We start from the raw sequence: 27,503 nt of genomic DNA, 5'->3' as shown, positions 1-27,503 counted from the left end.
GTGCTACACATGCTGTTTTTCAAAAAAAAAAAAATGTGTACAATATAAATGTTATTTGAATTTAACTAGAAAAAGAAGATAAACGAAACCAAAGGAATGGTTGAACTTGAGATAATAATGGTTGAACATCTCGCATCTTCCTTCCCCAACCTCCCCGGTTTGGTTGTTTTTATTATTTTTATTTTGTCAAAGGTTAAAGCCTTGACCTTCTGTTCTGAAACCTTAATTCTGCCAGTTATTTAGTCTTCTTCTCCACTGAGCCCAGCTCGGTGCTTCCCACCTGTCCTTTGCCCTCTACTTCTGCATTCCACACTCATTGTTCTGCCCCGTCCTTGGTTGCCTGATCTCGCCTTCTCATTCAGGCCTCACCACAATGGCTCGGGTGCTGGGAATGGACACAGGCAGCTTTGGCGATTAGGAGGGGTTCTCCCAGAGTGCCAGCCTGAAAGCACACAATACAAAGGCAAACACTTTGGCCTTAAGGATTTGAAAATTAAACCGTGGTCATTAAATGTTTGTTTTTAATGTTTGCTGGTAAATTGTATCACTCTTGTACATTAGAAGAATATAAACCAACACTATATTCCCTTTCAAAATAGATTGTTGAAGTTTACCTGCGTTACCTGGTGACAGATGGTTAGAAAAGGCCCTTAGAAGGAAATTTTAAATTCAAAAATAATCTGCATCATTTCCCTATTGACCCTCTTCAGGTCCACCCTCTCTGCCTGCTTTTTCAGGCCCTCCCTCATCAGTCCACTCTGTCTCACCCTTATTCCAAAGTACTTTTCCACTCTGGCTCTTCTTTCCCTCTGCCCTCCGCCCGATCACCTTCCGACTTCACTCCTCCCGCCTCCTCTGTGAAGCCTTCCCAGGGCCTGCAGCCCACGGTGCTGGTCCTTTAGATGCACTCCGGTGATGTGCTCTTTCCCCACAACCCAGCCCTTGCTCCTGGCCTCCCCTTCTCTGCCTCACTGACCCTCACCACCTCTGCTCCCTCCCTGTGCCCCTCTGTGCCAGGACTTCACCACCAGGTTGTACTGTTCCTTCTTTTTAAATCTGTCTCTGTCTGTTTCCATGGCCACTGCCCTGGTTTGGGATCTCGTCATCTCTGAATTGTTTCTCGAGCCTTTCATCTTCCTCTCCGCCCACAATCCTTCTCGGAGTTGCTGCATTAATCTTCCTAAAGCATCGCTCTGATTTTGTCAGATCCTTTACTTGGCTCCCCACAGTCAGTGTGATAGTCTATTTTAAAAAACTTTTTACTATGGAAATTTTCATACATATGCACGAGTAGAGGGAAGAGTGTAATAAACTCTGTGTCCTCATCACCCTGTTTCGACAGTGATCAACTCCTGGCTGTTCTGTTTCATATATACCCCTTATCTAAAATAAGAACTCTAAAAATAATCACAATACCATAATCACCCTTAAAAATACAATTAAAAATAATTCCTTAATATCATCAGTGTTCAAATTTCCAGTTGTCTTATAAATGTCATGATTTAACTGTTTGAATCAGGATCCAGATTAGTTCTGCACATTGGGATTGGTGGATGTGTGATGTGTCTTTTACGTCTCTTTTGAACTCTACAGGTTACCTTTCCATCTCTCTCTCTTTCTCTCCCTCCCTCCCTCTCCTTCCCTCCCTCTTCTGTCTCTCTCTTTCATTTTCCCTTTTCTTTTTTTTTTTTAAATTAATTTAATTAATTTATTTATTTTTGGTTGTGTCGGGTCTTTGTTGCTGTGCGCGGGCTTTCTCTAGTTGCGGTGAGCGGGGGCTACTCTTCGTTGCGGTGCATGGGCTTCTCATTGCGGCAGCTTCTCTTGATGCAGAGCACAGGCTCTTGGCGCCCGGGCTTCAGGAGTTGTGGCACGAGGGCTTAGTGGCTCCGCGGCATGTGGGATCTTCCCGGACCAGGGCTCGAACCTGTGTCCCCTGCATTGGCAGGCGGATTCTTAACCACTGCACCACCAGGGAAGCCCCGTCATTTTCCCTTTTCTTAGCCTGGTGTTCACAGCTGTGCATTCTCTTTCTAGCCTTCCCTCTGCACCTCATGCATCCTGTGGCTGGCCCCTTCTCTAACCACCCTAGGCTCTTGCTCCTCTGAACTCTTGTTGTATAAAACCTGACTGAGAACTTCTGCCACTGAGAACTCTTGAAGTGGAAGCCTGTGCGTGTGTGTGTGTAGGTGTAGGGGGTATAGGGTGGGCGTGTGTCAGGGGTCTTGGTTCCCGAAGGAGAGCAAGAACCAAGATTGCCAATTCTTTGTCTCCTCCCTACAAAGCCTGGCACAGGGTGCTATGCAGCATGGGCACTCGGTGCACATGCATGATCGGCGTGTTCCTTCCCCGTGGAGTGGGAGTTAACTGAAAAAAAGTAGGATATTTTGAAACAAAAGAGGATTCTCAGAAAACAGCAAGGAGGGCTTCCCTGGTGGCACAGTGGTTAAGAAGCCACCTGCTAATGCAGGGGACTCGGGTTCGATCCCTGGTCTGGGAAGATCCCACACGCCACGGAGCAACTGAGCCTGTGCACCACAACTACTGAGGCTGTGCTCTAGAGCCCACGAGCCACAACTACTGAGCCCGTGTGCCACAACTACTGAAGTCCATGCGCCTAGAGCCCGTGCTCTGCAACAAGAGAAGCCACTGCAATGAGAAGCCCGCGCACAGCAACGAAGAGTAGCCCCTGCTCGCCGCAACTAGAGAAAGCCTGCGCACAGCAACAAAGACCCAACACAGCCAAAAATAAAAACAAATAAATAAATACATTTATTAAAAAAAACAGCAAGGAGTTTAGAAAACTATAGGGGCAGGGGTGGGGAAGAAAAGGCTTTGTCTAGAGCAGGAAAATTAGAGTCGAGTTGGTGCTAGAGAGTGTGGGGAGGACGGCTGAGGCTTGGCCTGGGCCGGGATCCCAGGGGTGGACACGGTCATGACATTCCCGGAAAGCTCCTTAAAGGATCAAGCAACCAGATCGGGCAACAGGTGGCTGCAGAGAGCAGCTACCACGTGACCTCAGGAGTCACTCCAGGAGTCCAGCCAGAAAGGGCCTTGTTTTCCAGGCTGGCCTTAGGGTGACTCAGGTAAGAATTCAGCAACTAGATTTCTGTGGAAAGCTGTGCCATGCTGATAATTAACCACATGTGTGCTGGTAATTGGCCTAACTCTGTAGGGGAGGCCGGGAAGGCTCCCACAGTGACGTCATAGTCCCATTGAATGATGAAAGAAGACGTGTTGGTGCTGCAGGTCTCCAGACAGGGGGTCCTGAAAAGGACAAAGGGGCTGTTGGTGGGGTTTGGAGGCTCCTTCTCATCCCTTTCCCTTTGAGTTCTGAATCAGATGAGACATAGATCCAGAAAGCAGGTGGAATAAAAGCAGCACCTTTATCTTAGTAAAGCAGTGTTGGTGAATGTGGTTTGGATATTCCGGCAACCAGACAGGGCTTCCAATTCACATATGGTCTCTGTGGAGGATTTTAGCGGGTCCTGGTCTCTTCAGAGTGCTGGCTGATGACCCGGGAGTTAGTGAGGCTACCTGTGCCAGCAGCTGTTAACCGGTTGACCTCACCCTGTAGAGAAACTCAGAACAAGAATATCCAACTCTTCCTTTCACGTTCTGAGCGGGTAAACACAGAAGGGATCGGTTCCCATCGAATAGTTGAGTGGAGAAGGTGGGATTTCCTGCTTTATGGATCTGAAAGGATGCAGAGAGAGAGAGGATTACTTTCTCTATGGCGGGCTTCAAGGTGATGCCTTAAAGAAGAGAAATCCCTGGTCTGCTGCGTGGTGATGATTCCCAAGGCCAGCTCTGAGCAGAGATAGTGCCTGTGGTGATGCTGCGTTCTTCATGTAGTTTCCAGCACGTGGTGCTTTCGCGTGCTGCCTGGGTGCTGTGACATTGACTGTTTCCTCTCCTTCCTCCCCTAGAGCTGGAACACCGCTGGCATTGGAGAAACCCTGACCGATGACCTGCCCACCTTCAGTCTCACTCCTCTCGAGTACATCAGCAACGTAAGAGCCTCTGTGCGCTTTTCTCTGCGCCAGTCACAGCATCTGAGACCTTGTCTTGTCTGGCCCTTCTGGGTAAAGTGGTCCTTGCTGCATCGGTTCTGTCTGGACCTTTGCTTTTGGATAGTCCCCATCCATATCCAGGACTTTAAGGAAATGTGGTTGATTTCCTTACATCAGCTGATGAAACACATGCTGATTTCAAAGCCTAACACATTCCCGCCCCTCCCCCATCCCTCTCAATGTGAGGTGTGGCCAGTGCCTGAGGGCATCAGGGTGTGAGTCCAGCTCCATTGCTCTTAAATGTCAGTGAGCATAAGAAGTGCTGTACAGGAACGATAGACCCCAACTGTGTCTTCCCCACGCTATGGGGGAGTTCTGCAATTTTCAGGGGTGATTTTGAGATAGGTGATTTCTGCCTTGAGCTCTCACTTTAGAACCCACTCCTGTGTAAGTTATGACTGTTGTAATAGATACGAAGGAATTTTATTTTATTTTTAAAAATATTTATTTATTTATATTGGCTGCGCTGGGTCTTAGTTGCGGCATGCGGGATCTTTGTTGCAGCATGCGGGATCTTTAGTTGTGACATGTGGGCTCTTAGTTACGGCATGCGGGCTCCTTAGTTGTGGCATGTGAACTCTTAGTTGCAGCATGCATGTGGAATCTAGTTCCCCGACCAGGGATCGAACCCGGGACACCTGCATTGGGAGCGTGGAGTCTTACCCACTGGACCACCAGGGAGGCCCCTGCAAAGGAATTTTAGAAGTAAATATTGTACAGTTAGAGGAAGTGGGTGTGATCCCACTGGTGGCTAGCAAGGAGGATGGCTTTCCTCTCTCTGTTCACTGAGCAAGTCCAAAACGGCAATTGTTTTCCTCTGTTTTTCAGGGCATTATTCAATACCCTGGACGGAACTAAAAATGGAACTAAAAATGTTGGTTGGTCTTTACAACCAATGAGAATAATCTTATTTTTAGAATTGAGACACGTGTATTGCAATCGAAATTGATTCCAGAAACGATGTTGCGTAGAAGGAACTCGAGAGGCTATCGAGTTGATTTTAAACACAGAGGAGTAAGGAAGGCGAGGGGGTGTTTGCAGGCCAGGGCTTTTTCCCACCAGCTGCCGCTCGTCAGCCCCCAGATAGGCATCGTCCTCATGAGGTCATCTCCTGATGACCTCAGCTCAGGAAATGAATATCTACTGAGCATGTACTGTGTGCAGGGGCAGTGCTAGGCTCTTATCGGTGCCATGAGATAGTGTGCAGTATAGACCGAATCAACAACTTTGTGAGCCGGTTGTCAGCAGCCGTGTTTTGCGGTCAGAAGCACCAAGGCTCTGGGGGATGGGAGTGGGGCAGGGAAGCCACTCATTCAGCAGTCGCTCTGTTAGGATGCCCGGTGCTTTATGTGTGTCTCACGCAGTATTAGTTTCATCTTTGCCACAGCCCTCTGAAGTAAGTATGAGATCACCCTCATTTCAGAGATGGCGAAACCAAGGCCCCGACAGATTAAGTAAGTTGCCCAACGTCACACAGTGGTAGAGCCAAAACTCAAACCCAGGTCCTTCTGACCACAGAGCTGTTCACTTTTCCTGAGTCACTGCGCTTACCCAGCCAGGATATCAAGGAGTATTTATTGAATATGGGAGAATAGTAGACAAACATCTACAGGTGTGATGGTGAGCATCCCTTCCCACATTGATTTCCAAGAAATAAACATAGACAGAACTCCCAAGAAAAACTCGGCATTGTGGAATCTCTCTAGAAACCACAGCAATCCCCAGTCTAAGGCCAATTAATTCAAGTTTGAGATGTCAGATTATTGAAAATTTGCACCTAACCGACGCTTTGCCTTGCTGGTGAATGCCCTCACCCACGCAGGACTGTGTGAGCATTATAAGGGGATGAAATAGGAGAAAATCCTTTGAAGAAATAAAACAGCATAGATGCAAGGCATATTGATGATGATTCTTTATTCCAAGTAAAACTGGGTTTGTGGATTTAGCCAAGAGGTTATGGCTATGGATGAAAGGGGTACCAAATACAGGAATATGCCTGTGGTCTCTGCACATAGTAGGTATTCAGGAAGTGCTTGCTGAGTGGAATTACAACAGAGAAATTCTAACCCCAGAAGTCAGCATCCTTCTCTTCCTCCAGCCTTGGGGAAAAATGATGAATTTGTTGCCATTTCAAGCTGAAATGTACAGTGGTTGTAGTTATTAGTGGCGTAAGTGACCACTTGTCTAGTTTGAGTGAAAGACACTCAAACTAGAGTGTTTCACTTACTAAGTAAATGAAAGGAAAAGGTGCTGATTTTTTTTTTTTTTTTTTAATGCAACTCTCTAGGAGTTAAGCCAGCATTTTATTTATTTATTTAGTTTTGGCTGTGTTGGGTCTTCGTTTCTGTGCGAGGGCTTTCTCTAGTTGTGGCAAGCGGGGGCCACTCTTCATCGCGGTGTGCGGGCCTTTCACCGTCGCGGCCTCTCCTGTTGCGGGGCACAGGCTCCAGACGCGCAGGCTCAGTAGTTGTGGCTCACGGGCCTAGTTGCTCCGCGGCATATGGGATCTTCCCAGACCAGGGCGCGAACCCGCATCCCCTGCATTGACAGGCAGACTCTTAACCACTGCGCCACCAGGGAAGTTTTCATTTTACCATCTATGTACATACCGCTTTAAAGGGAGACCAAACACAATTTTTCGTTAGCACGATGGGCCACATTAAGTGTTTGGAGATGAAGGTGTAATCATCCTGTAGTCCTCTGGGCTGGTAGATTTTGGGAGTCTGTCTTAACTTCTGGACACCTGCTACCGTATAGGTGTATGTAAGGCCAGATCGAGAAGTTCTTTCTCTAATAGTCCTTGGACTTTTAGCTTGCAGAATCAGTATCAACTCTAAGTTGGAATGAATGTGTGAAATCAATATGGAGCCAAAAAAATCAACAACAGGCTCCAGTACCTTTTTAAGAAAATATATATTACATTGTCGTAACCTGAAAATCAGCCTCATTTTGAAATGACACATATACTTACCTTAAAATACTAACAATTGTGAGTTGTAATAGAAATAAGTGTCTAAAATGTATCCATGATGACAGTCTGTGTATCTGACAAACACATGACAAATCCTGAATTACTCATGGGCTCATCCCAAATGTCTTGTAACCCTGCCTTTGCGATTCCTCCCCAACCAAGAAGGTTTATTTTCTAGAGTTTGTATTATGAAAACATACAGTTTTCCCTCCAAATTAATTTATAATTATAAACTGCTTTTTTCCCCAACAAAATTCCTTCCTTCGCCTGGTTAAATCACTTAGAAGGAAGAGACCCAGATCCAAATCCAGAAGACAGGATTGAAATTCTTGCTTGACCATGCACTTGTTGACATTAGCATCTTACTGGTTTTTCATCTATGAACAGTAATAATAACTTATATTTACACAAGTGCTTTAAATTTTACAAAGCACTCCAGTATCCATTACTCATTTGAGGTAGAGCTCGCACTGAATGCATTCCAAAAATACTGAGGCCATGAGTGAGAAGGATGAATCTATGATTTATGTGCAAACTACCGGTGACTTTTTTTCAGATGTTGCCTCACCAGCATTACCACACACTGGAAAGATCAGACCTGGAGCTGCTGCAAGGTCTTGCAGTTTTGTCTGTCCACCATTTGCCTTCACATAAATGTACTGCATGAAATAATTACCGCCGCATGTGTCAACGTTGGGCTGACAGTGCTTTCTTTTGTTTCAGATCGGGCAGTATATCATGTCCCTCCCCCTGAACCTTGAGCCATTCGTGACTCAGGAGGACTCAGCCCTAGAGCTGGCTTTGCACGCTGGAAAGCTGCCGTTTCCTCCTGAGCAAGGTAAGAGAGACCTGCAGGAAAGAGAGCGGCGGGCTTGGATGTGATCGCATGCCCCTTGTAACACCTTACCCTCATCATACCCGTCCTCCACACTCGCACTGAAATAGTTGTCAAAGTGTACAGTCGTGGCTGAGAAAGATTGGGGTTCTCTTTTTGCACCCTCTGAGGGACTTCTGCAGGACAGAGTGGATTAGGGAGGGCTCACTGTATGCAGGGCATCCCTGGGGAACTCCCCCAGTGCCGTCAGTTGGGAGGTGGTGGCAGGTGGGCCTGGGGTCATAGGCATTCATTGGTGATAGAAGGGAGGTCACAGGGCAAGGGGCCCGCCAGGTGTTTTCTCTCTCTCTGCTCCCCCTCTGTGTGGGCCACCTGTCAAGTAAAGTGGCACCTCATAAGAAGAGTTTTTCTTGTCAAGACAATAATAAACTCTTCAGGGTAGAGGTTAACACTTCTGTCCAAATGCCTCTGGCTGTAGTGAGCTTCCAACTCCCCAAGGCTCGTGGGTCTCTAAACTGGCAAGGTAAAAAAATACAATATGTTAACACTTTTCCTTTTTCTCATTGTCTGGGCCTGACAGATTTGAACAGGGACCACATACTCTCTGATCCAAAATCATCTTATCCCTAACATTGGGCATTATAGGCCTCCCTCTGTAATACTGAATAGACAGAAAAAAAATCACTTGGTATATAAAGGATTCAGCAGCTCAAGAGAAGGTACCGCACTGAAAATAAAATCACATCGAAAGGTTAAAAATAAAGGGTGGCTAAAAGGCATCTCATGTAAATTCAAATAAAAAGAAAACAAGATGACTGCATCACTATTAAAGAAGTTGAATCAAATCAAAAGGTAATAAATGAGACTAAATGATTCTTTATGTCAATAACAGGTGGATTCCACAGTGAACCTGTAGTAGTCAGGTACCCTTTTGTGGCCAGTAACACAACACTGAAGTATATAAAGAAGAAGCTGGCAGACGTATAATGACAAAACCACATTAGTACTGAGAAAATCTTGTACCTCTCGTTTAGGCTTTGACAGATCAAAAAGGAAAATTAACGAGAAGACAAGAGGAATTGTTCCGTATAATCAGCACATTTGATTGAATCAATATGTCAAGATTTTTATCCCACAGAGAATAGGCATGGTTGTCAAATTTCCATAAACTGTTTGCAAAAGTAATACAAATAAAATCTCCATAAGTTTCATAGGATTATAAATATTAATGGTACTTATATAATTTTTGAAAAAAAGATTCTATTTAAAATTCAGATTTAAAATGTGAAACCTGCTAAGCTAAACTATGAGTGAATATTAATTAATCTTCATGATAGGGAAGGGAAGACTTTTTTGAAATGAAAGATGGAAACTGTAAAGGAGGGGACTTCTCTGGTGGTCCAGTGGCTAAGACTCCGCGCTCCCAATGCAGGGGGCCCGGGTTTGATCCCTGGTCAGGGAACTAGATCCCACATGCCACAACTAAAGATCCCGCATGCTGCAACTAAGATCCCGCATGCCACAACTAAGACCCGGTGCAGCCAAATAAATAAATAAATATTTTAAAAAAAAAGGAACTGTAAAGGAAATTGAAAGATAAATGATAAACTGGAAAAAAATAGCAACATATATGATAGATGATGGTTAATATCCTCATTTTATAAAAGTTCTTACAAGTCAGTAAGAAAAAGATGAACACCCACGGAAAAATAAGTAAACAACATGAAGGCATTCAAATAAGCTAAAACATATAAAGAAATGTTTTAACTTTAGTAATCCTCAAAGAGCTGCAAATGAAAGTAGGATAGATCATTTTACAACCTATCAAATTGACTATATATACATGCATATATTTTATTTATATTTATTTTTAAAATAAATTTAATTAATTAATTTATTTATTTTGGCTGCGTTGGGTCTTTGTTGCTGCACGCGGGCTTTCTCTAGTTGTGGCGAGCGGGAGCTACTCTTCGTTGCGGTGCGCGGGCTTCTCATTGCGGTGGCTTCTCTTGTTGTGGAGCATGGGCTCTAGGCACACGGGCTTCAGTAGCTGTGGCACACAGGCTCAGTAGTTGTGGCACACGGGCCCTAGAGCACAGGCTCCGTAGTTGTGGCACACGGGCTTAGTTGCTCTGTGGCATGTGGGATCTTCCCAGACCAGGGCTTGAACCTCTGTCCCTTGCATTGGCAGGAGGATTCTTAACCACTGTGTCACCAGGGAAGCCCCATGCATATATTTTAAGTGTTTATGCTTAATATTGGCAAGATGGAGGAAAACAGTTTAAATTGTACAGTTTAAATTTCTGAAGGGCTCTTTGACATAAGATCAAAGACCTTAGAGATGTGCATACCTTTTAGATCAGGAATTCTACTGCTAGATAATTATGCTAATAAAATAACCATGAGTGTAACTCCATGAATGTTCATCCCAGCATTGTTTATAAAAGCAAAACATTAAAAAGAAAAGTAAATGTGAAACTCTAGAAATTTTGATTAAACTGTTTTTGTACATCTGTATAGTTATATACAGCCATTAAAATGATATTATAAAAAATATTTAATGACATACATATATTCTCAGCATATTGAGTGTGAAGAATGGTTATAAAATAATATATGCAGTATGAGTCCATTTTAAAAAAAACCGCTGTGCATGTAAGCACAAGGAGAAGAGACTAGGGGACTTCCCTGACGATCCAGTGGTTAGGACTCTGAGCTTTCACTGCCGAGAACATGGGTTTGATCCCTGGTCGGTTGGGGAAGTAAGATGCCACAAGCTGCACGGCAAGGCCAAAAAAAAAAAAAAGACTAGAGAACGTTCACACCACTATCAATTGGTATATCCACTTTGGAAACTGTTTGGCATTTTCTAGTAAAAGTGACAGTGTGCATACCCTCTGGCCTATCAGTTTTACTCCCAGATATATATCCTAGAACCTCTTCCATGTGTGCCCCACACATATATTTATAAGGATATTTGTGGTGACGTGGTAATAGCCCCAAACTGGAAGTAACCTGAATGTCCACCAACAGTAAAGTGGACACCTACGTTATGGTACAGTCATGGGATGAAATAGTATGCAGTATTAAAAGTGAACAAGCTACAGCTATACATAATGACATGGATGATTCTCACAGTCACATGATTGAGCAAAAGAAATAATACAGAAAGAATCTGAACAGCCAAAGTTAGAAGGCTTGCTGGGGGTTGCATACCTGGGGAGAGGCTGCAGAGCGGGGTACCTGGGATCCTGCTGCGTGTGCTTGGAGGGGCATGTGAGAGCTTTGGGGTACCGGCAGTGGCCTTTTTCTTGAACATAGAGGTGATTGCATTGGCATTGGCTTTATAGTTGTTCTGTAAAACATGTAATGTGTTTTATACATTCTACCAGGTGTATGGTATATCTCATGATTTAAACAAAGGAAAAAACCAAAGATAAGACCCTAGGAGAATAAATTGATAAAGGTTGTCTGGAGGGTGGTTTCTATCCAGAGTTAAAGTAAACCCATCCTACTATATCACAAAGCTACAGTAATCAAGACAGTTTGGTACTGGCACAAAAACAGAAATATAGATCAATGGAACAGGATAGAAAGCCCAGAGATAAGCCCACGCACATATGGTCACCTTATCTTTCATAAAGGAGGCAAGCATATACAGTGGAGAAAAGACAGCCTCTTCAATAAGTGGTGCTGGGAAAATTGGACAGGTACATGTAAAAGTATGAAATTAGAACACTCCCTGACACCATACACAAAAATAAACTCAAAATGGATTAAAGACCTAAGTGTAAGGCCAGACACTATCAAACTCTTAGAGGAAAACATAGACAGAACACTATATGACATAAATCACAGCAAGATCCTTTTTGACCCAGCTCCTAGAGAAATGGAAATAAAAACACAAATAAACAAATGGGACCTAATGAAACTTAAAAGCTTTTGTACAGCAAAGGAAACCATAAACAAGACCAAAAGACAACCCTCAGAATGGGAGAAAATATTTGCAAATGAAGCAACTGACAAAGGATTAATCTCCAAGATTTACAAGCAGCTCGTGCAGCTCAATAACAAAAAAACAAACAACCCAATCCAAAAATGGACAGAAGACCTAAATAGACATTTCTCCAAAGAAGATATACAGATTGCCAACAGACACATGAAAGAATGCTCAACATCATTAATCATTATTTTTTCTTTTTGATGCAATTGTAAATGGGATTGCTTTGCTGATTTCCCTTTCTGATAGTTTGTTATTAGTGTACAGAAACCCAATCAATATTCTGTATATTGATTTTATATCCTGCAACTTTACTGAATTCATTCATTAGTTCTAAGAGTTTTTTTGCTGGAGTCTTTTAACGTTTTCTATATGTAGAATCGTGTCATCTGCAAATAGTGATGGTTTTACTTCTTCCTTTCCTATTTGCATGCCTTTTATTTCTTTTTCTCTCCTAATTACCATGATTAGGACTACCAATACTAAGTTGAATAAAAGTGGCAAGAGTGGGCATCCTTGTCTTGTTCCTGATCTTAGAGGAGAAACTTTCAGCTTTTCATCAGTGAGTGTGATGTTAGTTGTGGGGTTGTCATATATGGCCCTTATTATGTTGAGGTACTCGCTCTATACTTACTTTGTTGAGAATTTTTATCATAAATGGATGTTGAATTTTGTCAAATGTCAATTGAGATGATCCTATGATTTTTATCCTTCATTTTGTCAATGTGGTATATCACATTGATTTGTGAATATTGTATCCCTGGGATAAATCCCACTTGATCATGGTGTATGATCTTTTTAATGTATCGTTGAATTTCGTTTGCTAATATTTTGTTGAGAATTTTTGCATCTATGTTCATCAGGGATATCGGCCTGTAGTTTTATTTTTTTGTGGTGTCTTTTCTGGTTTTGGTATCAGAGTAATGCTAATCTTATAAATTAAGTTTGGAAATGTTCCCCCCTCTTCAGTTTTTTGGAAGAGTTTGAGGTGGATATGTATTAAATCTTCTTTGAATGTTTGGTAGAATTCACCAGTGAAGCTGTGTTGTCCTGGACTTATGTTTGTTGGGAGGTTTTTGATTACTGACTCAATCTCCTTTCTAGTAATTGGTCTATTCAGATTTTCTATTTCTTCATGAGTCAATCTTAGAAGATTGTATGTTTCTAGGAAGTTATCCATTTCTTTTATGTTATCCAGTTTTTTGGTGTATAATTGTTCATAGTAGTCTTTTATGATCCTTTGTATTTCGATGGTATCATTCTCCTCTTTTCATTTCTGCTTTTATTTATTTGAGCTTTCTCTCTTTTTTTCTTGGTGAGTCTAGCTAAAGGTTTGTCAATTTTGTTTATCCTTTCAAAGAACCAGCTCTTAGTTTTATTGATCTTTTCTATTGTTTTTTAGTCTCTATTTCATTTATTTCCATTCTCGTCTTTATTATTTACTTCCTTCTACTAACTTTGGGCTTCATTTATTCTTCTTTCTAGCTCTTTTAGGTGTTAAGTTAGATTATTTATTTGAAAAATTTCTTGTTTCTTGAGGTAGGTCTGTATTGTTTTGAACTTCCTGCTTAGAACTGCTTTTGCTGCATTCTATAGGTTGGGGTGGTTGTATTTCCATTTTCATTTGTTTCAAGGTATTTTTGATTTCCCTTATGATTTCTTCATTGACCCATTGGTTGTTCAGTAGCATGTTGTTTAATCTCCACATATTTGTGATTTTTCCAGTTTTCTTCTTGATATCTAGTGTCATACCATGTGATTGGAAAAGATGCTTGATATGATTTCAATCTTCTTAAATTTATTGACTTGTTTTGAGGCCTAACATGTGATCTGTCCTGGAGAATGTTCCATGTACACTTGAGAAGAATGTGTATTCTGCTGCTGCTGCTTTTTGGCTGGAATGTTTCATATATATACATACACACATACACACACACACACATATATACATGTGGCCATCTAGTCTAACAGGTTATTTGAGGCTGATATTTTCTTGATTTTCTGTCTGGATGATCTATCCAATGATGTAAGTGGGATATTAAAGCCCCCTACTATTATTGTATTGCTGTCAATTTCTCCCTTTAGATGTGTTAATATTCACTTTATATATTTAGGTGCTTCTATGTTGGGTGCATAAATGTTTACAAATGTTACATCCTCTTGATGGACTGACCCCTTAATCATTATGTAATGACATTCTTTGTCTTTTATTACATTCTTTGTTTTAAAGTCTGTTTTGTCTGATATAAGTATAGCTACACTGGCTTTCTTTTCATTTCCATTTGCATACAAAATCTTTTTCTATCCCTTCACTTTCATTCTGTCTGTGTGTCCTTAGATCTGAAGTGAGTCTCTTTTAGGAAGCATAGATGAGTCTTGTTTTTTATCCATTCAGCCACTCTGTGTCTTTTAATTGGAGAATTTAGTCCATTTACATTTAAAGTAATAAGTGTGAACTTATTGCCATTTTGTTCATTATTTTCTGGCTGTTTTGTAGTTCCTCTCTGTTCCTTCTTCTCTTCCCTTGTGGTTTGATGAATTTCTTTAGTATTATGTTTATATTCCTTTCTCATTATATTTTGTGTATCTACTGTAGGTTTTTGATTTGTGCTTACTATGAGGTTCACATATAACAGTGGCTCTCTCTCTCTCTCTCTCTCTATATATATATATATATATAACATGTATAAAATATACTATATTAGTATATATAAAAATATACTATATTAGCATATATAAAATATACTAATATATATTAAGTATATATATAAATATATATATAATATACTGCCAAATATATATATGGCAGTATATTTTAAGTTGGTAGCAACTTAAATTTTTCTTTTTTTAATTTACTTATTTATTTTTTGGCTGCGTTGGGTCTTTGTTGTTGCGCGCGGGCTTTCTCTAGTTGCGGCGAGCAGGGGCTACTCTTTGTTGCGGTGCGTGGGCTTCTCATTGTGTTGGCTTCTCTCGTTGCGGAGCACGGGCTTTAGGCGTGCAGGCTTCAGTAGTTGTGGCTCTCAGGCTCTAGAGTGCAGGCTCAGTAGCTGTGGTGCATGAGCTTAGTTGCTCCACGGCTTGTGGGATCTTCCCGGACCAGGGCTCGAACCTGTGTCCCCTGCGTTGACAGGTGGATTCTTAACCACTACACCACCAGGGAAGCCTGGTAGCAACTTAAATTTGAATGCATTTTAAAAACTCTACATTTTTACTCCCCCCTGTCACGTTAAATGTTTATGATGTCATATTTTACGTCTTTTTATTTTGAGTATCCCTTAGCTAATTATTGTAGTTAATTTTACTACTTTTTTCTTTTAACTTTCATACTAGCTTTATAAGTGGTTAATCTACTACCTTTACTATATATTCATCTTTCACCCGAGAGATTTTTATTTTCATATGTTTTCTTGTTATTAGTACCTTTTCTTTTCAGCTTAAAGAAGACCCTTTAATATTTTGTATAAGGCTGGTTTAGTGGTGATGAACTCCTTTAACTTTTGCTTGTCTTGAAAACTATCTCTCTTTCAATTCTGAATGCTAGCCTTGCCTGGTAGGGTATTCTGGGTCGGAAGATTTTTCCTTTCAGCACTTTGAATATAACATGCCAATCCCTCTGGCTTTCAGAGTTTCTGTTGAAAAATCAGCTGATAATCTTATGGTGGTTTCCTTGCACGTACAAGTTGTTTTTTTTTTTCTTGCTGTTTTTAATATTCTCTCTTTAACTTCTGACATTTTAATTATAATGTATCTTGGTGTGGATCTCTTTGGGTTCATCTTGTTTGGAACTCTGTGTGTCCTGGACCTCAATGTCTGTTTCCTTCCCCAGGTTAGGGAAGTTTTTAGCCATTATTTCTTCAAATAAATTTTCTTCCCGTTTCTCTCTCTCTTCTCCTTCTGGGACCCCTATAATGCAAATGTTATTCTACTTGATATTGTCCCATAGGTCTCTTAAATTATCTTCACTTTTTAAAATTCTTTTCTCCTTTTGCTGATCTGTTTGAATGAGTTCCACTGCTCTGTCTTCCAGGTCAGTGATTTGTTCTTCTACTTCATCTAGTCTGCTATTGAACCCCTCTAATGTATTTTTTAGTTCTCTTATTGTATTCTTCAGCTCTGCAGTTTCTGTTTGGTACTTTCTTATATTTTCTATCTTTTTGTCAATGTTCTCATTATGTTCATCCATTCTTTGCCCAAGTTGGGTGAGCATCTTTACGACCATGAGTTTGAACTCTTTATCAGGTAGATTACTTACTTCTGTTTCATTAAGGCCTTTTTCTCAGGTTTTGTCTTATTCTTTCATTTGGAAACTATTCCTCTGTTTCCTCATTTTGCTTGACTCTCTATGTTGGCTTCTATGTAATAGGCAAAAGAGCCACCTCTCCCAGTCTTGAAGGAGTGACCTTGTGTAGGAGATGAGCCTTATCATTCAACTTTTCCCTAGCTCTTGGTTGTCTCTCAAACCTCTGTGATTGTCTAGGTAGCCTGGCTTATTCTTGATAGGCTCCAGTTGTTGAGGATGCACCAAGACCTGTCAGTGTTCCAAAGGGAGTGATCTCACTCAGCACCCAGATTCAGGCTGATTGGAAGCCAGATACTCAGGCAGCAGCTTTTAAAGTATGCAGATGTATACAGTCCTGTGGGACTGCAATCATAGACCCTGCTGACCTCCAGACTGGGAGATCTGGAGGTGTCTCCTGGGCAACAGTTGCAAGCATCGGGACTTCAGACAAGTGTATAAGCTCCTTGCTGGGAGGTACCAGTGAGCAGTGGTGAGGCCAAGGGAGGGTGCAAGAATGGTGCCTCCCTGCCTGCTTCCCTGAGAGCACCTCTGTAGCTCTTAGGTGTGTGGCAAACCTGAAGCCTATCCTCAGGTTGAAGCTCCAGGACAATTAAATGGCCCTTTTTCACCTGCGGACTGGGGATGTGGCTCAGTCTGCTGCGTAGTGTCCTGGGTGTGACGTCCTGCCCAGAACTGGCTTTCTGATTGTTACAGTCCTGTGCCCAGGAGCACAAGCCCCTCTGGTTATCAGAGCCAGGCAGTCGAGGTGTTCCCTGTGTGTACTGTACTTGCCCACTGGCGTTAGCAAGGTTGGGAAGGAGCGCTGGGGGCAGGGCACACCTGTGCTTGTAGTGATGTGGGAGGAGAGTGTGGAGTGGGGCGCGCCCTCAGCTTTCCCGAGGCCATGTCTGCACCTGTCCACCTGCGCCCCAAGGGAGAGGGAGAGTGCAGAATGGCGTTTTCCAGCCCCTTTGTCCCTGAGGTCAACCCTAGATACTCCCTGCCCCACTGGCAGATGTTTTAGGATTAGCAGCTGAATCTCCTTCGCACAGAATCCAGTCACCTCTCAAACTGCTGCCTTTGCGCTGGTTCCTGGGGTGAGTCTGTGCACGAGCTCCTCAGCAGGAGTGCCTCAGATTCCCACAGGCCCCGGGTCCCCTGCATATAAACTCCATTGGTTTCAAAGCCAGACGTTTTGGGGGCTTCGTCTGGCTGCAGGTCCCAGGGTTGGGGTGCCCGATGCGGGGCACAGACAGACCTCTTGCCGCTCAGGAAGGGGCTCTGCCCATGAGGTCCTGCCCTACCGTGTGGGGCTTGGCGAGGCTGTATGTCTGCCTCTCCTCCCCACCTTCCTGGGGCCCCCTCCTCCCTTGCTGTGGAGGAAGCCGCTCAGCTGGTGCTCAGTCCTTATGCAGGGGGTGTCACTTCATGAATAGTTGTGGGTGTGGTGTGCTGCGGGAGAGGTGAATTCAGGGGCTTCCTGTGCTGCCGTCTTGGACTCAAGGGCTCCAAGTGGTTCTTATTTCCATCTATTGGCTAATACACTTTTTAAGTTTGAAAATATTTTTAACTTTTTTTCATAGAACTTTTCATGTACACACACTCACACGCAAAAGTAGTGAGAATAGTACAAGGAAACGCAGACACTCATCACCTGGCTTCAAGAATGGCTTCTTGTTTCATGTATTCTGCTCACATTTTTTGCTAGAGTATTTAAATCACATCCCAGGCATCATGTTATTTCATCCATAAATACTTCATTATGTATCTCTTACTGATAAGGATTAAATGCAGGTTCAAATTCTTTGGCAAGAAAATGTGGTGCTATGTTTATCGTCTGTTGCCTTACATCAGGAAGAGCATAATGTCTTATTGTTCCACTGCAAATAAATATATACAGATTTAGTGAATATGTGATTGTTTTCATTTGCTCACTCGTTCATTCATTCACTCACTTAAGAAATGTTTATTAATCGTTCTGTGTGCTGGGCTCTGGGTTGAGCATTGTTCAGAAGGAAAAACCTCCCCGCCATAAAGTAACATTGTAACAATGGTGAAAACATAACAACAAGAAGAAGCTGATCCGGGTAATTTTTTTGTTTTTACCTTTCATTCAACGTTTTATTATGAAAATTTTCAAGCATACAGAAAATAGGAAAGAATTACCCAGTGAACTAGCATTCTAGTTCTAGTTTTTTTTTTCTTTTTTAAAAATTTTATTGGAGTATAGTTGATTTTCAGTGTTGTGTTAGTTTCTGGTGTACAGCAAACTGATTCAATTATACATATACGTATATTTTTTTTCGTATTCTTTTCCATTATGGTGTATCACAGGATATTGAATATAGTTCCCTGTGCTATACAGTAGCAGGACCTTATTGTTTAGCCATCCTATATATAATAGTTGGCACTAGTTCTAGTTTTCTCCCATTTTAACATTGAAAGTTTTATGAAGCAGATGGCTAAACAGCCAATAGGAACTTTTTGGCTTAGATAAATGATGAGTAGGAGGGAGATTTAAAAATCATTGCGAGTCTTTTTCCTTTGAGGAAATTGAACTCTGGGAATTGTAAAGGGATGTGTCCAAGGGTCACAAACATAGTGGGTTAGAGCAGAGGCATTTGCAGGAAAACTCCAGCCTCCAGGTGTCATGGTCCTCTTCCTTGGTGGAGTTACCAGGTTTGGCTGCAGTGGACTTGGGAGATCTGTGGAGGCAGCTGGAGCTGCCGTGGAGTCATGATTCTGGGCACTGGGGAAAAGTGCTTCCCAGGTGTGGGCAGTGGGTCCGGGAGGCTCCTGCACTCTCTCTGGCCTGGCTGACAGGCAGAGGGCCCAGCTCCTGGTTCCAGCAGGTCATCTGATGGGCAGGTGCAGCCTCTCTGCGGAGCTGCTGCTGCGTGGTGGGCCCTCGGGAAGAGCCAGCCCTGCGGGGACTATGGGTCAGGAAGGGGCCGCCGTCTGTCGTGGCCAGGCCATTGCTGAAGTCAGTGCAAAAGCTCAAGCATTGCTGAGCCCAGCCTGGCCTTTTAAAACCCCTTTTTCTTGAGATTTCTTTTCTTTCCTGCATTTTGTCTGTCTTGCTTCTCTTTCCTGGTTCTTGCCCTCACCCTCTGACTAATGATTCCCTGCCCACTTAAAAACCTCTGACGGCCCCTTAGGACCTACGGGACAAAATCCAAACCTCTCGTGGCCTGGTGTTGGGGACCTTCCCAGTCCTGCCCAAGGGAGTGCTTGCGGCCTCATCGCCTCCCTTTCTGTCTCTCCTGTGCCCCACATGCTCACATTCCAGCCACTCAGAAGGATTTTTTCTTCATTTTCAAAATTAAAAAAAAGTTTTGATTAAAAATTTACTGCCCTGAGACAGTCACTGGTAGCATCTGAGGGACTATTCTCCCCACGTGCTTTTCTCTGCGGATCTGCATGTACACGCACTTCTTCACAAACTGGACCGTCTCACGTGTGCTCTGTTTATCACGGGCACTTTTAAAAAACGAGTTTTGTTCTCTCTGCTCAGAATGCTCTTCTTCCTCGTGCGCGTTTGGCAAACTGCCCATCTGTCCAAGTAAAGCCCAGGCCCTCGCTCCTGGTTGTGGGCTCCCGCTGGTCTCAGAATGTGCAGTTGCTGCAGCACTGACCTCATCGAGGGCTGTCTTTGTTGCCTGGCCAGAGAGTGCCTGAAGGGCAGGGCCACCCAGGACAGCGCCAGACCCAGCAGGGTCTCCACAAATGGGACTTATGCAGTTAACACACGACTGCCCGCCACCCACTGTGTCCATGTGTCTGTGTATCTGGGCTCCTCTTCCCCTGACCTGGAGGGTCTCCCAAGGCACCAGCCTAAGTCTCTTACTCATTTTCACGTCTCCCTCTCATCCATTTCTATCAGCTTTCAGTTCTGTCCGACAACCCTAGAATCTAGGTGTTTGGTGCTCTGGCCTGTTAGGTTCAGCCCTTTCTGGGTCAGAGTCAGTGAGAAGGAGGTTTATCCCCCAAACCAGCCTCCCTCCCAGCTGCGTTTGTGGCCACACTATAGCCAGTCCAGTTCCAAGGCGGAAACGCTAGATCACACATTACTGTCCTTGTCCTCATTTGTGTTTATCCTGTTTTGATTTTTAGCCTTCTGGCTTGTATTTGTTGTACAGATGCTCTATGTAAAACAGGTCACAGTTTTCAAAGAAAATAGATCACATCATCCCACCATTGCACTCACCGGTGTTGCTGTGTTCCCACTTGCCCTTTGGGCTCCTCTCTAAGCAGATGGTGTTTACAAGTAACTTTATATTCTGTTACTTTTATTATTAGTGGTGGTAGTAGTAGCATTTTGCTTATCTTCTTCTAATATTCCACTGCTTGGCTCCATACTTACTTATAAAAAAAAGTTGCTCTCATTTCTCCCCTTCTTTCCACTTCTGCTGCGGGGTATCCCCCTTGCCCTCAGGCGTCAGGCCCGTGCCTCTCGTGCCTGGATGGCTGCTGCATCTCCCTCCTTCACCCCGCCCTGGCCTGGCAGGCCCTCCCAACATGGGCTCGTCTTCTCACAACCTTGCAGGGAACCTGCAGTCACTGCCTGCTCCCTACTACATGGGGTGCACGTGGTTCTCGGGGTGCCCTCCGTGACCCAGCCCAGTCCCCTAACACACTTCCCACTGCTCCCTGCACATACTCCCCCCACCCCCAATAATCATTCTAGCACTGATGGCTACCGTGCACATGGCACTAAGCGTGCGGGAGGGCCCCGTGTAATTCCCACAGCAGCCCTGAAAGGCCTGGACTGATGTTATCTCTATTTTACCGATGAAGCAAACAGTCAGGCGGCACCTGGCTCATTAGTGGTAGGCTTGGTCTTGAGCCCAGGTCTCGGTTCTGATGTGCCGCCTGTGTCTTCAGCACTGTTGTCTGTCTCCTGCTGGGCTGTGCCAGCTCTCCACCCTCTCACCTGTGGTGTGGCCCCGCTCCCTCTTGCTCTGTCTGCAGAACTCCTCCTGGCCTGCCTGGCTGCATCTGCCCCCAGCCTTTGAGACCTCTGAGGTTGTCCCGCCTCACCTGATTGCTTTCTTTCTGAATCCTCATCGTACTGAGTCAATACCAGTTGACCTAAGGTGTAATTGTCCTCCGTTTCCTGCGTTGCCCATTGAGACTGTAGCTTTGTGTATTGCATGTGGCACCTATCGTGGGGCCTGGTCACCCCGAAAAGCCCCGTAAGAGCTGTCGGTGGCCGGTTCTTCCTGACCAGGCTGTGTTTCTTTGGGTGACCCTCTTTCCCTTTCCAGGGGACGAACTGCCCGAGCTGGACAACATGGCCGACAGCTGGCTGGGCTCTGTCGCCAGAGCCACGATGCAGACCTACTGTGACGCGGTCCTCCAGATCCCTGAGCTCACCCCGCACTCCACCAAGCAGCTGGCCACCGACATTGGTAGGTCCCTGGGACGGGTGGGGGGAGGGCCAGCTCTGGCCTGTTGCATCCGTCAGGCCCCCTACCCTCCAGGAGCGTCGTCCCAGGTCTCCTCTCAACTTCAGCTCTGGGCTTGTCTGTGAAGCTTTGTTAAAAATGTGGACTCCCCAGGCCCCACCCGCAGAGATTCTGACGTAATAAGCCTGGATAGAAGCCTAGACACCAGTGTTTTGACAGGTGTCCCCGTGGACTCGGATAGCTGCCGAGGCTGAGAGCCATCAAGGGGCGCTTTGCCGAGATGGGTTGGGATGAGTGAGGCAGACTTGTGTGATGCCGCCTTGCCCCGCCTGGCCTTCTGCCCATCGACAGAATCATCATGCAAACTGACGTTGAATGAGCTCTCACTGTGCGCAGGCATGCCAGGTGCTGAGCCAAGCACTCGCACCCACCGGCTTACGCAATCTTCAAAACTCCCCTGTGAGCTCAGCGCCCCTGCCCTCGTCACACTGATAAGGAAGCGGGGGCACAGAGCACGTGCATCACGAGGCCACCCCGCCAGGGTTGCCCCGTGGTCTCCATCCAAGTACCTGCCTGCCCCCCGGGTCACAGGGGCGTGTGCCCACCTGCTCCTGCTGGCGCACGTCCCTGGAGGTGATGCCGCCTGCAGGGTGCTCTGAGGCGGGGGGTACTGCAGGCAGGTGGTCGGGGCGTCTCCCCAACCTCTTGGTATCAGTCCACTGCCTGCCTGTTCTTTAGCTGGAGGCAGCTCTTGGAGCGGGCGAGGGAGAGGGTGGTGGGAGCCTTAAAGATTAGCTCCTTGGGGACCCAGCCAGAGCTTTGCCCTGGGTGACCCCAGGCCCGAGCCAGCCTCTTGTTTTGCTGAGGAAGAAATGGAAGTGAGGCCCTTTGCTCCGGGTCCCAGAGCAGTGAGTGATGGGGCCAGGCCTGGAACCCAGCTGCCCCAACTCCCGGCTCTGTGCTCATTCGTGGTCGGCTCTCAGCAGTTACAGGGCAGCAGCCAGCTTTTGTCATCTCACTGGGCACAGGTTCAGAGAAGAGATGAAGGGGTTCAGATGCTCGTCGGTGGTCCCTGTTAGCATAGGCGGGAGCATTGAGGGGAGAACCAGCGGAACTAGTGCGTGAGATGTGGGGGTGGTCCCTAGAGTTCACTGGTCCACACCGCGTCGCCCTCCCTGTTAAGCTGCCGTCCACATCCATCGGCTCACTCGCTCAGCGTTGACTGAGTGTCTGTTACGTGCCAGCCGTCGCGCTAGGAGATGGGATGCAAGAGAGGTTTGGACGGTTCCTGTGCTCACTGAGCTTACGCTGTGAGGGAGTGTGCTTAGGGGCCGGGAAGTTGCCAAGTGGTAACACGATAGAGAGCGGAGAGGTCTGTGGCAGTGCATGGCCACCTTAAAGACGCTCAAATTAAGCATTAAAATGTAACAAAACCAAAAACACTCTTGCTGTCTGAACAGAAGACGTCATGGTAGATCATGGGCTGCCGCTTCGCAGGTCCTGGCCTGCAGTCGAGGGGAACTCGCAGTTTTATGGGTGAATATGTGCCAGAGGCAGGTGCCTGGCTGGTTGGTGGTGCCCTTCCCGGAAAGCGGCTCGCTGGGACGTGAGTCAGGCAGCCAGGGCAGAACAGGCACCTCCTATGGGCTCTGCCCTGAGCCGGGCCTCAGAAAGAAGACACAGGGAAGATAGAGCCGTGCCTGGAGCTCCAGCCTAGTCGGGCAGAAAAGATCAACGTGGGTGGTCATCAGAACATAAGGAGGGACCTGCCGGGTGACTCGTCTCCCAGTCCCTCAGAGCAGGAAGAGGGAGGGGCTGGAGAGCGCCCTTCCTCGGGCTCGGCCAGCCGTGCTGCCGAGGAAGAGGAAGGGAAGGAGCAGCCAATTACTGACCACCCGCGTCATGTCAGGCGCGTCCGCGGTCCTTGTCCCACTTCATCCCCCGAACATGCTGCCTGATGGGTACGAACTGCATCCACAGGTGGAAGTAGAGACTCGAGAGGTGGATGCAGTCACTGAGGTCACCCTGACCTCGGAAATCCGGTTTTCTCCTCCACTCTGCCGGCGCTGCCTGAGCTTGCCTGCCGGTTGGAGGGCACTGCTGCTTTTCAGAAGGGCAGGAGCCGCAGACCCTCTCTTGGAAACGCTCATCGACTTGGCCTGGGGGTGGGCTCAGTAATCTGTCCTAACTCGTACCCTAAGGGGTTATCTGGGAGGTGTGGGAACTGCGTTACACCAGGCCTGGCCCCCTGCACTGTCCAAGTCCCCCCTGTAGGGGCTCTGCTGGGAAATCTTCGGGAGCTGCTTAGATAAGCCCTGTGTCTCCTGACCCCTTGGGTTTTCCATGTCGTCAGTGGGGTCCGCCGGGGAGCAGGGCTGGGAACGCAGGAGTCCCCAGGATAGAGCTTCGGCTGAGGTCGGCTGGCTGGGCTGGAGGGCTGAGTGTACAGTGGGAGTGGTGGGGATGGGGCGATGTTGGCAACTCCTTTATGAGATTAGAATTCCTGGACCCGGGCCGAGCTCACAGGCAGGTCTGAGCCCCTTGGAAAAGCCCTCAGAGTGAAGGCTTGTGGGCTGAGGGCAGACCTGGCAGCCAGCACTTGGGGGTTGGGGGGTGTCTTGTCCCTTACCGCGGGGAGGCCTTTGGGGCTCGTCCTCTCGGTGCTGAGTCTGTCGAGCTGTGCCTGTCTGCCCCCACCCCACAGACTACCTGATCAACGTGATGGACGCCCTGGGCCTGCAGCCGTCCCGCACCCTCCACAACATCGTGATGCTCCTGAAGGCCAAGCCGGAGGATTACAGACAGGTCAGCAAAGGCCTGCCCCGTCGCCTCGCCACCACGGTGGCCGCCATGCGGGGTGTGGACTACTGACCCCCGCGCACCTGGCTGATGAGAGGGTCGGGGCTGGAGTTCCGGGGCCACAGAAGCCCCCAGAATGGATTTGCTCTAAAAATCCGCCTGGGATTGGGCAGAATTTGTTTCAAAAAGATGTGGTTCATTTGTATAATCGAAAAAAAAGGTTGTAAATTAGAGGTGTATTATTTATCAGGGAGGAATTTTCAGATGATTTTTTAAATGATCCTGTCTTGAAAGTGCAATTAATAAATACTGTGAAATGAAAGAAGGCTGTCTTCTTTCCTCAGTGAATATTTGGGTGCTTCTCATGTGCTGTGCTGTCTGCACTGAGGATTCGGCCGGAAAGGATAATCCCAGCTGGGTTAGCCTGCTCGTGCCAGCCCTCCGGAGGGGCACTGCCGCGAATGTGGCCTCTGAACCAGTCCCACTGGGCTGCCAGGGCCGTGTCTCTCTGGGTTTGTCATCCAGGGATTCCCACACATTCTGTCCCCACATCTTTGGAACCAGTTTGGCTGGTCCCGAAAGAGCATCAGCTGCGAAAACGCACCAAGAAAAATATTTTGGTTTCTCATGTGGTGGATCACAGACTGTCCGTGGCAGGGCTCAAGCCTGGCTCCTGCCTTGAAGTGGGAGCTGGAAACCTGGAAGGTGAAAAGAGCTGCTTTGAAGTGGAAACCTCTTTGCAGTGACCTCTGTGCCAGTGTGGGTGAGAGCCACTAGGACAGGCTTGGTCTTGGTTCCCAGCTTTGCCACCTTCCAGCTGTGTGACCTTGGGAAAGTCATTCACCTCTCTGAGGCTCATTTCCTAATCCGAAAAACAGGGGTCATAATGGTACCTAACTCATAGGATTATTTGAAGAGCCACTGAGACACAGTGGGGGCAACAGCATGTAGTAAGTAAGTGCACAATAACTGCTAATTTCATAGTCCTCGATCGTCTGTAACCTACCTTCCCTTTGTGGGTAGAGGAGGGAATTACAGAATGCCATTTTTCTGGGCAATTTTGGCCCTGCTAGACTAATTTGTCACCCCTAAACGGCTCTAATGGGACCCCAGAGTAGGAATAGGACAGCCCTTATCATCTCCTCTAGATCCGGAGCGGAGAGGAATGCCTGTCTGCCTGACCCAGAGCCTGCTTTTGGAGATGGGGCCATCATCCATCTTCACCCCGGCCCTCAGTACTCCCCAAGAGAGGGATGGCAACTGATACCCACGTCAGCCTGGTCCCCGTCTCCCATCTACAAGCAGCTTTGGGGGCCAGAAGCTCCTTCCCGCTCCGCTTCAACACGTCTCTGAGCAAAACTTCTCACAGGAGTCTGTAAGGGGCTGCCCGCTGTAGATACACCCCGGGATGGCCAGGCAGCATCTCCCATCCTCAGTCACAGTGGTCGGTTCAGAATGAGCATGTGGCCCAGGCCGATCCACATGAGCCTCACTGTGGAGGCTTTTGCTGGGACACTGTGAAGGAAAAGCTTTCTTCCTGCTGTGGTTGCTGAGCTGAGGGAATGGAGTCTGGGACTGTGGAGGGAGGAGCGGCATATGAAGAGAAACCGTTTGAGAGGGATATCAACACAGAAGAAAATAGAGCCTGCAGCTGAACCCCTGGATACAGCCGTGCTTGAAATCCCTGGACTTTAATTATAAGAACCAATGAATTCCCCTTTTAGCTCAAGTTCAAATTAACTTGTGACCAAAGGGCTGGCAAATGGAGTTAGATAATAATCATTGCTCTGCCTGCCCCAGAGCCTCAGATGAGATAATAAATATGAAAGCCCTGGGCTTCTCTGAGGAACTGGTATTCTTATGACCAGGAGTCTCGCCTTTGTCACTTACAAGAATAGCAATCTAGTCTAGCACCTTACTCTACCTCTCCAAGCGTCAGTTTATTTACTTGTAAAATGGCATGATCATATTTCTCAGTGGTTATGAGAATTCAATGAAATAAGACTTATAAACTACTTGGCCTGGTGCCTGGCATGTCATAAGTGTTTGATACAATAGAGCCATTGTTTAAAAACAACAAATGGTAATAGTGAGTGTGGTGACAACAACTACCATTGCTCTTGATAAAAGTCCTAGTCATAGTAGTAAGTGTGGTAATTACCAAGAATTGAGACTCTAGCGTACAGACTCGCCTGGCCCTGAGCTCGGAAACCCGGCTTCCCCAAGGCCTGCCCCACTCAGTCCCTAGCAATGCTGCCTTTGGCTGGAGTGGCATCAGCTTGTGACACCGCCTTCCTCCACAGGTGCCATCGTGGGCACTTAATGGGAGGACAGCTTGTTGGCCTTTCAGGCCAAGGACCCAGGTGTTCTAGACCAGCAGGGCTGGGATGCCCTGGTCCCAGGGTCTGAAGCAAGAGCTCCTTCACCACCAGGGCCAGCAGGTGACAACAGGGCCCTGCAGTGGTCAACTGTCTGCAGCTGCCAGACCGCATTCTTCTTTGATAACAGCTCCCTGATCTCTCTTTGGGAAGCCGTTAGGGTTGCCATATTTAGCAATTAAAAATACAGGAAGCTCAGTTAAATTTGAATTTCAGAAAAACAGTGAATGATTTATTAATATGCCCCCAATATTACATGGATGTACGTCTACTAAAAAATTAATTTGCTGTTTATCTAAAGTTCCAGTTTAACTTGGTGGCCTATATTTTATCCAGCACCCCTAAGAGCCATGTCCCCACTACCCTCAGACCATGTGATTCTGCTGGGGGCCAACTGGCCTCAGGTATGGGCAGGGTCTGACCAATCCCAGCAGCCTGCCAGTTGGGCACACTGATTGATTGGCTCAGAGACAGGCATGTGACCCACTCAGTGACCAATGAGAGTCTGCCTGGGAACTTGCTGTGACAACTGGGAAAGAGGTGCTCTCTCCTAGCTGAGTTTGGAGTTGCAGATGGCCCTTTGCTGCTGTAAAGTAAGGACAGCCTGCCTGGGAAGGCAGAGAGAACAGACATCACTTGAGCTGCTGGAGATGCTTTTGCTTAAGCCAGTTTTGAGTATTTCTCCCATCTTACCTCTCTTTCTCTCTCTCTTGATTCTTGCAACCCAAAGAAATAAGTTGGACGACACTGAAAAAGG

General features: G+C 46.1%; 1 protein-coding gene across 2 annotated transcripts in view; it reads left to right on the top strand.

Moving 5' to 3' along the window:
• The window catches only part of COG7 (component of oligomeric golgi complex 7), a 74,484-nt gene extending 49,807 nt beyond the window's left edge, over nucleotides 1-24,677 (top strand). The window contains exons 14-17 of one of the 2 annotated variants that reach the window (XM_061208722.1): nucleotides 3,930-4,013; nucleotides 7,768-7,882; nucleotides 21,429-21,572; nucleotides 24,274-24,677. In XM_061208722.1, coding sequence (XP_061064705.1) covers nucleotides 3,930-4,013; nucleotides 7,768-7,882; nucleotides 21,429-21,572; nucleotides 24,274-24,440 — 510 coding nt within the window. In that variant the 3' untranslated portion in view covers nucleotides 24,441-24,677. Of the gene's footprint in view, nucleotides 1-3,929; nucleotides 4,014-7,767; nucleotides 7,883-21,428; nucleotides 21,573-24,273 lie in introns of those variants that run through there. The other variant, XR_009703259.1, reaches the window with a different exon arrangement.
• The last annotated feature ends 2,826 nt before the right edge of the window (nucleotides 24,678-27,503 follow it).

The sequence above is a fragment of the Eubalaena glacialis genome, chromosome 13 (genome assembly GCF_028564815.1).
Source record: "Eubalaena glacialis isolate mEubGla1 chromosome 13, mEubGla1.1.hap2.+ XY, whole genome shotgun sequence".
In the NCBI taxonomy this organism is placed as follows: Eukaryota; Metazoa; Chordata; class Mammalia; order Artiodactyla; family Balaenidae; genus Eubalaena; species Eubalaena glacialis.
Note: the sequence above shows the minus strand (reverse complement) of the source record. Positions and strands in the feature narration are given on the sequence as shown.